This window comes from Urocitellus parryii, chromosome 10 (assembly GCF_045843805.1).
Source record: "Urocitellus parryii isolate mUroPar1 chromosome 10, mUroPar1.hap1, whole genome shotgun sequence".
NCBI classification, from domain to species: Eukaryota; Metazoa; Chordata; class Mammalia; order Rodentia; family Sciuridae; genus Urocitellus; species Urocitellus parryii.
Genome location: NC_135540.1, coordinates 60,587,691 through 60,603,395, shown reverse-complemented (window position 1 = coordinate 60,603,395; position 15,705 = coordinate 60,587,691). Strand labels below are relative to the sequence as shown.

The 15,705-nt window shown below is 32.6% G+C and overlaps 1 protein-coding gene across 1 annotated transcript in view; it reads left to right on the top strand.

Annotated features, from left to right (window-relative positions):
- Positions 1–15,705, top strand: part of Ndst4 (N-deacetylase and N-sulfotransferase 4) — a 226,577-nt gene that overhangs the window by 89,262 nt on the left and 121,610 nt on the right. Inside the window, exon 2 of the mRNA XM_026389690.2 lies at positions 12,020–12,107. Within this exon, the coding sequence (XP_026245475.2) occupies positions 12,020–12,107 (88 nt within the window). The remainder of the gene's footprint in view (positions 1–12,019; positions 12,108–15,705) is intronic.

Here is a 15,705-nt window from a genome sequence, read left to right as displayed (position 1 = left end):
ACTATTTTGTTCAAAGCTGAATCCCCAGTACCTAGCACAACTAAACTACCATTCTCCAAAAAATATTTCTTGAATATACAAGCAAGGTAATATATTCCACTTGTTTGGAAATCTTAAATTACAGCAAATTCCTTTATGGAAAAATATAAAGTGAAAGGTGTATGTCAAGTAATTACAAAGGATACTGCTCACATAGGAATATTTTGAATGTTGCCTTGCTTTTGCTGGGAAATGAGGTCAGTACCAGAAAACTGAAACCATTCATGCAATTTTGTTGTTTTTCTTTTTCACAAGCATCTCACTAGGTTCCCCTCATCCACAGGGAATCAGAGTTGGTAGACTAGTAGGTGTTTATCAGGTGATGTCAGCCTGTTTTGTTTTAAATGTGAATTGTAATTAGGTTTTAAATAGGGTTGAGCTTGGGGAAGTGACAACAAAATCTCACAGGATATTTTATTTTTGAAACTCCTGAGTTTTTGTCAGATGGAGTGACTTTCTAGAAGTTGACTCATCTACCAAGTACAGGAAAATTCCTTCTTAAAATACTATGCCTTGCCATGGATTTTAATATATTTTGTATGGTTTTTCATAACTTATCATGACTACACACATAATAAGGTTTTCTTTGAATTTAGAGAAAAACCTAGAAATGCACATTATCTTTATACTGGTAGCAGTACAATGAGAAAATTCTACTGTATTTGAGCTTAAACAACAAATAAGCTTTAATGTCTCAAATAATATATGTTGATTCATAATTTGATATTTAGTCTTTGGAAATGATTCTTGGGATACATATTTAAAGTTGTATATATCTGAATGTGTGCTTGCAAAATATTCAACTTTGAAGACAATGAAATTTTTCAAGAATATATATGTAAAAATTTGAACTAATCCACATTTGTTCAGTTATGGTAAAATGGACATGAAAACATATTATTATGAAAATAAAGCATAGAAATAAAACATAGAAAATAAACAAAAATAATTACACCTGCAGGAGATTATCTATTGATCCATCCATCTGTCTTTTTTAAGGGGCACAGTGTATTAGCGGGACCCAGGAGCTTCCTTGAAAGATAGAAGTGCTTTAATAAATGTTTGGTGAAGTACGTTTCCTGAAGGTCATGCAGTGGTATTTACTTACATTCTATTTGGTCCCTACTGGTAAATGTGTTTGCAAATAAGATTTTCTCAACTGAGCTGCTAAACAAATTCATATTTACTAATTACTGAATTTATGCTATTATAGTAACTACATTCAAAATTCTTTAATGATAGTTATATTTTAAATTATATAGTCAATAATGGTTACTTTGTTTTATTTTCTAAGTAATCACAGGGGATTGATTAAAATATTTAATTTGACACTTCTAATTTTTGATCTAAAGTATTTATGCTATTTTAATAAAATGATACTATTGAAAAGCATCATTTATATTTTACTATATCAATGCATTAAATTCTGATAATAACAACAAATTTTCTGAGAGATGTCTCCTGTTGGTTCCTCTATTAATAAAAATACATGTTTAAAAATAGATACCATTCTTATTTAGAAAGTAGAGATATATTCACTGTGGTACATAAAATATATATTTACCACCTATCATGTATGTGTTTTGCAATACATAAATACTGAGCAAGGTCAATGACTTGTTTTGTTCAAATTACTTTTTTATATAATTCAATTGAACTATTTCTGTACACAACTATTAGCACTATCAGAACTATTCCTGTACACAACTATTAGTACTATCAGTAATATATTCTTTGTTGTAGGGCAGGAATCAAAAATACTGATGTGAAAGTATGTTTTTTTCTTTTTCATATTAAAGCAAATGACTATAGTAGATAAAATTTGAAATTAAAATTCTAAACACTTACCATGTATAGAACTCTTCTGCAATTCCAGGACATTTTCTAATAGAATTATTATAGGAAAAAAAATAGCTGCCAAAGCTATGCAAGGAATCTCTAAAGGATGTCTTCATAGCCCAAGACCCTAAAAATCTGTCACAAAATTCAGACATTTCCACAGTGCTTCTATATAACTAGTTATATAAAAGTGAGAATAGAAAGTATTCTTTCTGTGATCAAGAATTGTTTTGGAATTGTTATAACATTTAATGAACTAAAAATACAATTAATAAGTGAAGACATTGCTATTAAAGATACTCCTCATCAGTATGTGAGCAAGGAGTATTTCTCAAGATGAAATGAGGGAAAGCAATTACCCAACAATTATTGAATATCTCTGTCAGCAAGTATTATTGTAAATCCAACCTGGTCTTGTACTAAGAGAAGACAGGAAAGACAATAAGAAATGGAGGTGCCATCCATGAACCAAGGCAAAAAGAGTAAACCCAAGGATGGAAGCCAGTGACTTGGTAAGGAGGTGGCTGACTTGGAGGCTTATATTTTCTAAGGCCTAAAAATAAACTAAGAATTATTTTTAAGAATATATTTGTCTTTCAGAAGTAATTTTGTTAATGAAAACAGTTTTGTAATTGTTTTTTAAAAATTTTCACCTGGAAAAGAGGCTCCAAGAAAGGTATCATCATATTTACTTAAAGTTTAATTGTTATTTCTAAATGTATTTTCAGTATTCCATAATATTACAAAATTGATCTTGATCTGAAACTCTTTAGAGAGAGCAAAATCCTGGAATAATGAATTTTGTACAAGTCTCTTACAGACAGTTAATGTGATTATATAAATAAATGCACACACAAAATCACATTTTATATAAAATCAAGTTTCTATATTTTGCTACTTGCATTGTATAATAAATAGGAAACTACATTCAAATAAAGGATTATGTGACCCAAGAAAACACCTCTATCCTCACGGTTTAACCAGTCATGCAATGATTTTTTTCTTAAAAGAGCGTAAATGAAACTTGAGCAAGTAGGGGTAGGTGTAGCTGATTGATAGTTAAAGCTAAGCTAAATCAAGTACAGGATATTTACTACTAAAGGGTGTTAACATGTTAATAAGCACCAAGAACCTCCCAAATGATATATAATAGTGTGTTTCTTAAGCATGTAGAACATAGAATTATTTTTCCACAGAGTTATCATATTTCACAGATCTAATGATCATAAGCCACACTTTAGAAAACACTCTTCTATGTTAAGAAAGTCTGTTTTACTGACTATTCCCTTATGCAGTCATTTTGTCCATGACAGCCCAGTGTAGAATGCACCCCAAACTTCCATACACCCCAAACCAGTTCTGAAGGTGGTGACTGGATCAGGACCTGCCCTGGAGTATCCACAAACAGTACAAAGATATCTCCATCAAGTTGGCCTCCTACCCAGCATCTGAAATTATGCAGAGTGATTCAATTCCACTTTCAAGTTCCAACCTAGCACAAAGAACTTCAATCCAGTACACACTCTTATGAGATTCGCTGGCAATCTTTAGAAACTACTTGGCTCCTACTCTTATCCAATGTAGATTTTGACTTCCTTATTTTCTTATTTGTGTGTGTGTGTGTGTGTGTTGTGTGTGTGTATGTACGTATGTTTCCCTTCCTATTTGATTTCTTATTATTTCTGAAGCTGTCTTTTAGTCATTATGCTTGCAGTAGCTAGTTTCTTTTACTGTCCCCACAAAAATCCTAAATACAAACTAGCTTTACCTCACTATTACTCTATCATTTACTTAAATACTTTAGTTTAAGGCAAAAGACAATTGGTTTTGTTATTACATTATAACAACTTTAAAGGAAATAGTCACACCACAGAAACAATGAACTTTGAAGTTGCAATACATGATTCTTTTTACATCTTTTAAAAAAATTCTTGGGCTGGGGATGTGGATCAAGTGGTAGCACGCTTGCCTAGCATGTGCAGAGTGCTGGGTTCGATCCTCAGCATCACATAAAAATAAAATAAAGATGTTGTGTCCATTGAAAACTAAAAAATAAATATTAAAAATTCTCTCTCTCTCTCTCTCTCTCTCTCTCTCTCTCTCTCTCTTTCTCTCTCTAAAAAATAAAATTCTTATAGGTCATGGTGAAGACTTGGAAACAAAACTTATAGAGAGACTAAATTAAATAACAGAGTTAAAGACCAGGATTAGAGGAATCAACTTATAAAAGAGATACTAGTGGCTTAAATAATACATTTTAAGGGTCATAACGAACTTATATTTAATTCAAATTTAGTTAATTGATTTAAAATTTCAATCAACTGGGTTGGTGCCATAGTTTGAATCTGGAATGTCCCTCAAAAGCCCATGTGTTAATGTTTTTTCCTAGTTTGGTACTATAAGAAGATGCTAAAACCTTTAAGTGGCGGGCGACTATTGGAAGGAAGTTAGCTCATTGAAGAGGGCCCTTGAGGGGAATACTGAAAGCCTGAACCCTTCCTAAATCTTTGCTCCTTTGTCTCTCTTTGCTTCTTGACTCCACCAAGTGAATAGGCCTCCTTTGCTAAACCCTCCTACCATGATACACCATGCCACCATAGACTCAAAGCAGGGCTAAGTAAGAATGACCTGAGACCTCTGAAACCCTGAGCTAAAATAAAACTTTCTTTCCTCTAAGTTGATTATCTTGAGTTTTTTTGTCAAAGGAATGGAAAACTAACACAGATGGGACAGAGGTACAGAGAACTGGGCACAGTTGTTTAATCAGCTTTTCATTGCTGTGATCCAAAGACCTGAAAAGGACAAAATAGAAGAGGATAGGTGTATCTTGGCTCAGTTTTAGAGAATCAAGTCATGGTTGGTCCTGCATGGTTCTTCATAGTTCTCAGGCAGAGAATCCTGGCAGAAGGGCATGGCAAAAGAAAGGAGGAGGATATGACAACCAGGACGCAGAGAGATTTCTGCTCAATAGAGACAAAATATAAACCACAAAAGCATGCCCCCCAGTGACCTGATTCCTCCAGCTACATTCTAACTGCCTATAGTTATCACCCAGTTGATCCATATCAATTAATTAGTTAATTAATTAATCATATCAATTAATGAATTAATCCACTGATTAGGTAATATCTCTCATAATCTAACCACTGCACTTATGAAAAATTTTTGCATTGTCTCATGAATGAGCTTTTGTGGGACACCTCATATCTAAAACATAGCAACAATCTTAGTTTGTAATGACCTACATGGATTGAAACCAAGAATACAGTTGAAGGGGAAATTGAGGCTAATAAGATCCAAACAATATCCCACCATTCTTAAGGAAATTCTCTGGTCCCAGGGAGAGAATCAGAGTGGTAATCAGAAAATAAACAAAGACCTATCTCACTTTCAGAATGGGCAGATATTAGTGAATTAGAATTCTGTACAACATAGAGGTGTACAAGAAACTCTCCTGTAACAAAGTTTAGGGCACAAGACAAATCCATCAAACCACTAGGAAGGGAGACAAAGACACGTGAAATGTTTTGCTGATGGAATCAAATAAAATTTACAACACTATAAACGCACTTTAAATTTAATGATTTATATAACCTTTCTTGTGTTCTTTGATAATCAAGTAGAAAATGCAAACTCTTCACATACGTGACACGAGTTAATATTATCTTACAAGGTCAAACCAATTTTCAGTTTTTCTCTTCTCTTTGCTAGTATGTTTAATCAGTTTCAATGATTAACCTTCTAGTATGCAAAAAGCATTACTTATTCTATGAGACCACCCCTGGAATGCATAGATACATTACATGGGTAATTAGTTTTTTGAATTTACTCTCTAATCCTGGGTAACAAAGATTTGAAAGCAATGCCATTAAGCTCACTCTTTCCTACTTTAAGTGATGTAGAGGTTTCAACACAGTCATACCACTGTGGGAGAAACTTTTAGAGTAGCAGTGAAAGTACTGATATATTTTTTTCCTTCAAACTCTTCCCAACTCTTCTCCACTGCATTAAATGCCAGAAACCTGAATCATTCATGAAACACATTCCACCTCACTTCCTGCATCACCAACACTCACAACACTTAATTCTTTACATTTCTAATACTACCAATAGAAACTGTGCTTTTAGTAACTTTTACAAAAGCTACTCGGAAGGTCTTCCAAATGAAACCCCTGTTTCTTCTGAGCTAGTACTCAGATGAATCAATTTAAAATGTAAATTATATTTTGTGTGAAATAAAGCAGAGAGTATTGTATTAATAAGATGTCAAGGTCTTATTCTCACCAAACCTTGTTCTCACTGATCCCTTTGTCTGAGGTGGACTCCCAGGTCCCCAATATGGGCATGGCCAGCCTCTTATTCTTCACATCTCAATAAAATGGCCACTTTTTTAGAGAGGTCTTCATTAATCTCCTTGCATACCCTGTTGAAACTAGGTACTCTGTTTACTTTTCAACAATGTCATATGCTAACATCATATTTTGCAACACTAATAACAATGTGCAATTAGACATCAATTTGATTGTTTTGCAATGTGTGTTATCTGTGTGCCCCAAAAGACTACAAGCTCCATGAAAAGGGAAAATTTAGCAGTTTTGTTTTGTCAGGCACTTTGCAGTGCCTTATTTTCTGTACTTGTAAAATAAAGTTAATAAAAGGGAAGATTTAAAGAAATAATTCAAGTAGAGTGTTTCTCACTACCTAATATGGTTAAAGCTCAATAATGTCAGATACTGTGGTTACTACCTCCACGGTATCCCTAGTGCTTGGGAAAGTACCAAAACATAGCAAGGGTTTAATAATACTGAACCATTCAATGAGTGAATAAATAAAGGAAGAAGGGCATGAAGAGTGAAGAGATCCCAGAGACAGTGACCTTCAGATGCCAGGAGACTTTAACCAGAGAGAAAAGATTGGGCTGGAACACTTAAGGGATGGGTAAAAAGACACATGAATGAATTGCTCTGAAATGCCAAGATAGTATTTGGCACAGCACATTTTTGTTCAGTTGAGCATGATTTCAGCATTTCTCTTCATGAAAGACCTCCACATTTGCTCAGTATGATCATCAAAGCTATTTGTCCATTCATTCATCCCACAATCTAATCTAAATCATTTAATGTGAACTTATGTTAGAAGACCTAGCATGTTGCTATAATCTACCAAATCTAAGTTTTGGTAGATTCATAAACTCATCAGATAATTTCCTCTTTGACTAGCAATAACAGTTTAACAGAAGAAGAAGGGGATTGCTTCTAAAGAAAAAAAATGAGCAAGAAGAAAGGTGGGGACATTCAAAGGCAAACTTTAAAAGATTCATATTTCAGCCTGGGTTGGATCTATTCATCTTTATTTGTACATTGACAAATAATAGTCTCTGAACAAAAATTCATGGACTCCTGACTCCATTTCAAACAGAGTTACTGCACTGGGCCTGAGGTTGTTAAGTCTGGACTGAGTGTTAAGGCAAGCATGCTCAATTTTGGCCTCCTCCTTGAGTTAAACCTAGAATATAACAAATATTGTTTTTGATTACCCCTTGAAGATTGAGCTATCATAAGATTCAATTTTATCGAGTTATTGAGTAAAATAAATGACTATATAAGACGCAAAAGCAAACACTATTACCATGAAATATTTGATTTTAAAATTTTGAAAACATAAGGCTATATGAAAGTATGTATATAGGCATCTATGCCTTATTAATTAAATACACTTAGGGAAAATATTAATACTATCAAGTAACAACCTAAAAATGAAAATTAATTAAGATGTATGCAACATACGTTGAAAATAATATAAATAATGCACTAACTCAATATTTTCCCAAGTTCTTCGGGGAAAATAATCTCTAGTTTGAAGTCCTATGAGCCACTGTTAAAAGACAGATTCCTGGGCTGGGACTGTGGCTCAGCGGTAGAGCGCTCCCCTAGCACGGGTGGGACATGGGTTCAATCCTCAGCACCACATAAAAATAAAGGCATTGTGTGGTGTCCACCTACACCTAAAAGACAGATTCCTTCCTGTGCTTGCAAATTTGGAATCCCCAGATGATGAGCCTGAGAAGAGGTATTTTACAAGCATTATGGTGACTCATGTCCTATGGGTAACTTCAAAACAATTGCTTGACATTTTTTATAGCCAGTTGGAGTTTATACTGAGATACATATTCCTGGGCCCAATGACAGTATAAATCAATATTTTCAAGTGGGCCTTTAGAATTGACAATTTGAGCAATCTCCTTGAGAAGATTTTCTGCAACATAAAGTTTGACACCATCATCCTCCTTAACAGTGTGTACTTATGTAAGGGCAAAGTTGAGCTTCTTTTATGAAACACTAAGGGATTCATTATAAGAATGTTGAATGAATGCAAATTATGTTTAGTAAAATAATGATCTGCTTTTTTCTTTAGCTAGCTATGTGTTTACTCCCTTTAACATTCAATCAATCAAGTAAGTTCTTCATAAATAATGTAAGAGAAAAATCCAAATTCATTTGTATTATTTTTATGATGTGCAAATTATGAAAGATAATAAATTGTATTTATTGTCCAAGTCTTAATATATTTCATTTTTACATATATCTTCAAAAGTTAGTTAAATATACTCACAAAATATTCAGGCATAGAAAAGTGTATTTACAAATATTTCCTAAGCTTTATCATTTGATTTTTATGTAAAACTGAGACATTATTTACAGTTCATTAGCAAGATTTTGCAAAAGAAGGTTTTTTAAAGTTTTCTTATGCTTTAGTATTCTTTATTTTGTATTCATATTTTCTTGCTCTGATCTTTCTTCTAACGTTTTAGCTTTCCCCGTATTTCAATAATGTTTTTTCACCCATTTTCTTCTTTTATGTTCATAGTTTAGCATTTTTCTCAAACTTATTTCTGATTTTTATTTTTCAAAATTGGATTGATTTATATTTGTTCAATGCTATTTGTTTCTCTCTTTATCATTGAAAAACACAGAAAATTCCTTAATCTGATGTTTAAAACTAAGGAACATTTACTGGAAGAAGAAAACTTGGAACATTTTAAGAATTGCCTTTTTATCCATTTCATCTAATCAAGCTTATTTGTTGGTAGTTTGCAACTACACATTTCTACTTCTTTTAAAAATGAAAAAATCTGTCAAATTTTTCATATAACTAATTAGCACCAGTGGAAGAAACTCCATCCAGCCTTGTCTCTTTGAGCTTGTCTTAATAGATCTATAAAATAAAGTTAGAAGACTTCAGTATCATAAAACATGCTGGAAAAAAGTAATATTTTACCTATATTATTCTGATATCATTTTTGGTATGTCCTATGAATTGTGTTTATCATTTTTACCATTGAAAATGGTAAAAATAAAAATAAATGAAACTATGTTTATAGCTGTGTGTTTAATACATGTTTTTATCATACTTTGAATATCTTTCACATATATAAAAAGTTCACTGAGTAACATGGAATATGTAAAAATGAGTAAGGTTTGATCAACCTGAGGGTGCTTATAGACTAGAGGGAGAAATAAGATACAAAGTATGTGAAGCAAACTAGAAAATTATGGAAATCTTTAAAAATGATCTAGAAATTTCCTAAGGGAGACAAGAAAAGGCAATCGTTTGAAGCATTAGCGAAGCTTCATCCAGAAATATGGCATTTGGGCCGAGATTTAAAGAATGGGTGAGGTTTGGGGAAAGGTGATGAAGACCAACAGAGGCTTTCTAGGCAAAGGGGAGAAAGTGAGAAATGGTATGGAGAAATGTGGAGGTGGGGATAACTCAATGGGACCAGAGTGTGTGATAGTTTGGGGGAAGAATCAATGTATGTAGTTTAGTTAGAAATGTGGAGACACCAATGATACCTAACCAATAGGTAGGGAATGACATATTCAGCGTTCAGTGACAATTCTTATGGAGTTCTTTGTCTGCAGCACATGCTTAGATAAATACTTGGCTCTATGATATAATCCTCAAAATAATAGTATCAAATAAGTATTTGTTACAGTACCATTTCACAGATAAAGAAAAGGATTAGAGAAGGGAAATGACTGACAAATGTTGAATCTTAAATAAATGGCCTTCCTGAGTGAATGAATTTTGAGAGATTAGCATGAACCCAGAAAGTGAGATAGCATAGAGGAAACTGTAAATGAAAGATGGAAACACTGTTGAACATGATAGTATGATGGTATCTTAAAGTCCTAAGAAATAGTAGTAAGGTCCTGCCTATGGTAATGGCAAGTTGATGTGGGAAACACAGATTTTTTGATTTATTATATTTCCCCTAAGAAAGCACCAAATATGTAGGTGCACTCCCCAATCTAAGGTCCTCTTTTAACATCTTTCACAGAATTATTGAGATTTCTTTTGTAGCCCTTGTCAAGAGTTGCCATTACACATTTGTGTGACTATACTTCATATCTATTTCCCTCTCTGGGTGGTAAGGTTCAGGTTAGACGGGTCATGCTTAAGAAATCCACAGTTAATATTTATTGTATTTAAGACTGGATGAAGAATAACGAGAAAGAATGGATGATGGATAAATAAATGTAGAATAAAAAATGACTTCAAGAACTTTGAGTAAAAAATATGAGTGGATAGTATTAGAATACAGGAAGGGAAGGGAGTGTATGTATGTAAATATATATATATATATATATATATATATATTTACATATACTTTCAAATATAGAACTCTGAGAATGAACATTCATTAAAACAAAAAGTATCTAAAAGCAAAAAAAAAAAGAAGTCATTAAAAGAAAAAATAATGCATGGTCTTATTATTTTAAGGCTATATTCCATAGTATTTACCAATAAGCTCAACTAGTTCCATTCTTTTTATTTTTAACTCTATCCTTTTTTTAACCTTTAGTTTGATCTTTTTGAAAATGTTGTTGAATATTTCATAGAAATACATTAAACTAATGGGTCTATTTTTCCATTGTCTATATACTTGATAAAATTTAAAAAAGATGGGCCATCATTACATGCAGTATAATTATGGTCTCAAACAATCACTGACTGTGTAGTCTATCAGTCTTTTAGTTATTTGGTCATTTCTTTGTTCTTCAAAATTAAACTAGTTTTCAGGACTAAAGGAATAAATAGTTTCACAAATTTTTGAAGCAAACACTTATCCACTGTGACTAAATAAAGCAAAAGAAATTGTCTAAACCTCTGGATCTTTATTCACCTTAACAAATGATAGAGGTAACCAAAAGTTAGTATTAGTTTAAAATGACTTTCTCATTTTCATTAGAACAAAGTAAGTCCTCTTTTAAAATCCACTTTAAAAATAGGAAAAGCATTCTGAATCAGTAAGCAGACCAATAAGCCAGCAAAAAGCCCTGGGATGTGAGACTTCTGGATTTTGCTGCATGTATTCACATAGGAATAATAGTACTGGAGAGACTGACAAAAAAAATTGCATGACTAATTCTAGCTAATTACTATCAGTGAGTTCTTCACCTGTCTACAAACAAGAAATTCATATAGTACAATCTCAAGTCTAGAAATCAGAGAAATGTTTGTGTTTAGGGAACATTTCTTCATGGAATTGGTAGTATAAGGGTATTTAGTCTTATGTGTTCTTTTCATGGATCTAGATTTGAAAGCAATGCCTTATAAAATGTACAATGCTCTTTAGTTTTTAGAGTAAAAACTCAAGTTTTCAACTCAATAATTATGTTTTAAAAATTATGTGAGAGGTAGCACAGTTAAATAAAATACTAAATTGTAGTTCATACAAAAGTTCCCTCCTATCTCTTACTGCCATATATAGGACTTGTCTACACCCAACAATTCTGAAAATTTTTCCTCAAGGAAAAGAAATATAATAATCTGAAATTCAAGAAATGTCTCACACAAAATGAAAAATGATGTCAGTGCTGTGCAGTTGGAGAATTGCCTTTCAGCAATGCATAATGGGCTCAGAACTTCACTGTTTTATAATTTGCTAACCTTCAATAAAAATAATAACCATAATAGTTATAAGACCTGAAATATGAATACCACAAAACAGTCTCCATCAAAACCCCAAAACCAACAAAGCTCAAATTGTTTCACTGATACACACATTGACAAAAGAGGCATCCCAAAACTTCATATTTATTTTTCTAAAATCATGTTAATTTCTTATTTATTTCAGGCATTACTAGAGACTCAAAATTTACTGCGCACTCAGGTTGCAAATTTTACCTTCAACCTTGGATTTTCAGGGAAGTTTTACCATACAGGTAAGAAGGAGCTTTGTGTTCTCAGGCAGCTACATATAAATAGGACATAGGATTATAAATGTTCCATAAGTAGGAGAAACAGAATGTCCAGATTGATTATGGGAAAAACTTGGGTGCATTATATGAGAAGCCAAATCCAAAATCAATGAGCTCGTTTACTTTGGTAAATACTATTAAAATCAAGGACAAAAGAGAAAGAGAATTGACTTTTTCAACTCAGTACAAGAAACCATAATTATTGTTTTAAGTATGACTGTGCATCTTGTTTGTCAGCACAGCCCAAGTGAGAGCATACCTCAGTAATGATGATGATGATGATACTAATACTAATAATAGCGGGCAGTATTTTAAAAATTTTGAGTGGTCAAGGTATTGGAGACTTTTGCACCTATTATTTACCTTTGAAAAACATCTGGTGATGGGAGAGGAATTTTATACCCTCAAAGAAATTTATTGATCATCCTTTGTAGGATTTTTACCTGAAAATACTAAGATGAATTTGGCCAAATATCCATTAAAACATTCACAATCAAGCTTGCATTTTTTTCATAACTCTCTAATCACAGTTAAATTTCTGTTCAATCTAAGCCTCTCAACAGGTTCACAAAATGGGACTTGTGTTCATTACTACTTACTCTGTGCTCCGTTATTTCTCACCAATTTTTACTCTCACCTTCAAATTTTGACTTTCCTTTTCTGAATATTAGGATTGTACTAACTGTAGAGAAAACAATGTGTATGAAATTGTCTTGCAGTGAAGACAAAAATACTACTAAGTAGTGCTGGTATTAGTATTAAAAGAATACCACCATCTATACCTATTTGTGCTTTTATGCAGTGAGTTAAATGCTTTGTTTAGGACTTTGCATTGATGTTTTATTAGCATCTTAGTGGAAACAATTCACAGTGTTCTCTGTGCATGTATGCAGTTTATTGATTCATTGCAAATATGCCATGCAAGGGTAGTGTTTAATTATCATAAATTGAGCTTGTTTACCCAGAGAGACTGTTTAATATAGAAGCCCAGCATGGTTTATTAGAATATTGAAGTCACAATGTCTTATTGGCTTTTCCTTGATGCTTTTTCTCCTGCTTTGTAACATGTAAATCTGTTTAAAGTAATAGAAGGAAAATTAGTATTTAGATCAGTTGATAAATCAGATGATTGCATATTTTAAAAGGACATTTTGTAGCATAGATTTGGGTCATCATATCTGCACAGGCAAAGCAATTTCAGCTTACAATTTTGAAAATAGATATGATTTTGTAAATCTTCTTCAAAAGCACCCTCAAGAAATGAGTTCAGGCCTAAGAAGCTCTGACTATGAAATTATAAAGCAGATAACTGTGCAGGCTGCATCTACTCATGCAGGAGAAAAATTATGGGATTATTTGGAACTCACATACAAACAATACTATTTTGTCTTAAATAGTGTAAGGAAAACATTCTTTTGGCTGAAATATATCTGGATAATCACCTCCATTTTTATTTACTTTTCCCACTCAGATCTCCTAAACCTGCCAGACATTTGCAGAATTAATGTTGATAGAGGTTATGACGTGTTCCATTTCTTCTTTACAATCCTGAACATGTATACGGTACACATCAAATGAGCAGCATACCAATCAATATTACAGGGATAATTGTTGAAGGAAGACCAAAAAAATAAAATCAACATTTTAATTTTATTTCTCTCTCTCTCTCTCTCTCTCTCTCTCTCTCTCTGTTTTTTTGAACTGTGGTTGTAGAGATTGAACCCAGGGCACTCTACACTGAGCTACATCTTCATGCCCTTTTCATTTTTGAGGCAGATTCTCCAGGCTGGCCTTGAACTAGCAAGTTTCCTGCCTCTGCCTCCCTGAGTAGCTGGTATTACACATGTGTGCTACTGAGCTTGGCTTTCATTATATCTCTCAAGGAAACCTTATTGACTCTTTGTATTGAAATTATCCTAAAAAAAAATAATGGAAGAAACACTGTGCTGCTATGCTGTGGTGATAGTGCACTTTAGAGAATAAACACCATATATAAAATGGCAAATGCTGGAAGTTTAATAACCTTCATATAATTATGTAACTTTTATTTAACTATTATGCTGTTTTGTCCACAGGAACATTGAAAATCATCCATAACATTTTTTTCAAGGGTGCAATCATGTCATGTTAAATACTTATTAACACACATGAGCATGTCAAGATTTCTTTTAGGGCTGAATTACACGTTAGTGATACCCACTGTAAGAAAGGCAATGCCTCACCCTCCTGTAGTCACATTCCTATATAGAGATTTAACATTATAGAAAAAGAGATTACAAATCAAGCCAGTGCTGTGCTTTTGTGTGTGCTTGGCTGTGATGCGTAACCATGCAGAGATGGCCTTGTTGCAATGAGGGTTTAGTTCTTCCTCCAGATGATCTGGCTTCCCAGTGCATAAAGATGCTGATTGATGAGACTCATTGTTTTGAAGACATTTAATCACATATGTCCAGTGTAATAATGATTGATTCTGCATATTTCAGACTGATTCACTTATTTGTATTTCTCATGTATTTTTTCCTGTTCAGTTTCTCTGTCCTTCACATGCTAAAAACAATCTCCACCCAAAAGGGCATATTACTAAGCTTTTCATAAAAGTCATTCATCCGCAGGTGCTAAATTGAAAGAGGAAGGACATGGTGTTGATTAAAAGGAAAAAAAATAAAAGTATAGGGTTGAGAGTGAAATATTTTAGTCGGGAAATATTTACAACTTGATTGAAATTGCAAAATGAAAACTCAATTGAAAAATGAAGACATTACAGCATTAAGAAGATGACTTTTAGGCATAGAGGAGCTACAAATTTTATTTTTCATGGAACACAATCATTGCTGTTCTTTGTAATTCATAATAAATTGAAAATGATTCAATAATTAATTCATGAATAATGTTTGCAAATCAGATTAATGTTGGTCTTTTCCATGACAGTCAGTTTTTACAAAAAAACACCAATTTATGTAAAGTTATTAACTTTCAAACATGAAAATAAGAAAAACACTACATTCTTTCTCCCTTAATTATTTTTTGTTTTTTACCTTTTCTTATGAAGGGTGGTTTAAAAGACTAGATATTAGAAACAGACTGCTTGTGTTAAAATCCAAGTACTGACATTTTACTAGCTATTTTAACAAAACCACGCTTCTGAACATTTATATGCCTCAGTTTCAACATCTCCCCAATGGGGATAATAATATCTCTTTCATCTGGAATAATGTCTAGTTTGTTGTTAGTATTCTGTTTATTATTAAGATTTTGAGAGTATTTTGTATAAGAATCAAATATTATCAAAAAAAACAATAGATAATTTGCACTGCTCTTTTTTCTAATTTTGGAACTTCAGGTAGCTTTTAATCAGTTTTTCATGATATCGCTCATCTTACTTAGTGTAATACTTAAAATTAGCTTATACTACATTAGCCTGTATGTAACCATATAGATTCAAGATACAAAATAAATTAGGAAATATCTTCATACTATTTAAGAATAATACTAAACAAATATTTGTACAAACAAAAGAGATAATACTGACACTGGAATTTTATGTATTTTATTTTAAAGTTAC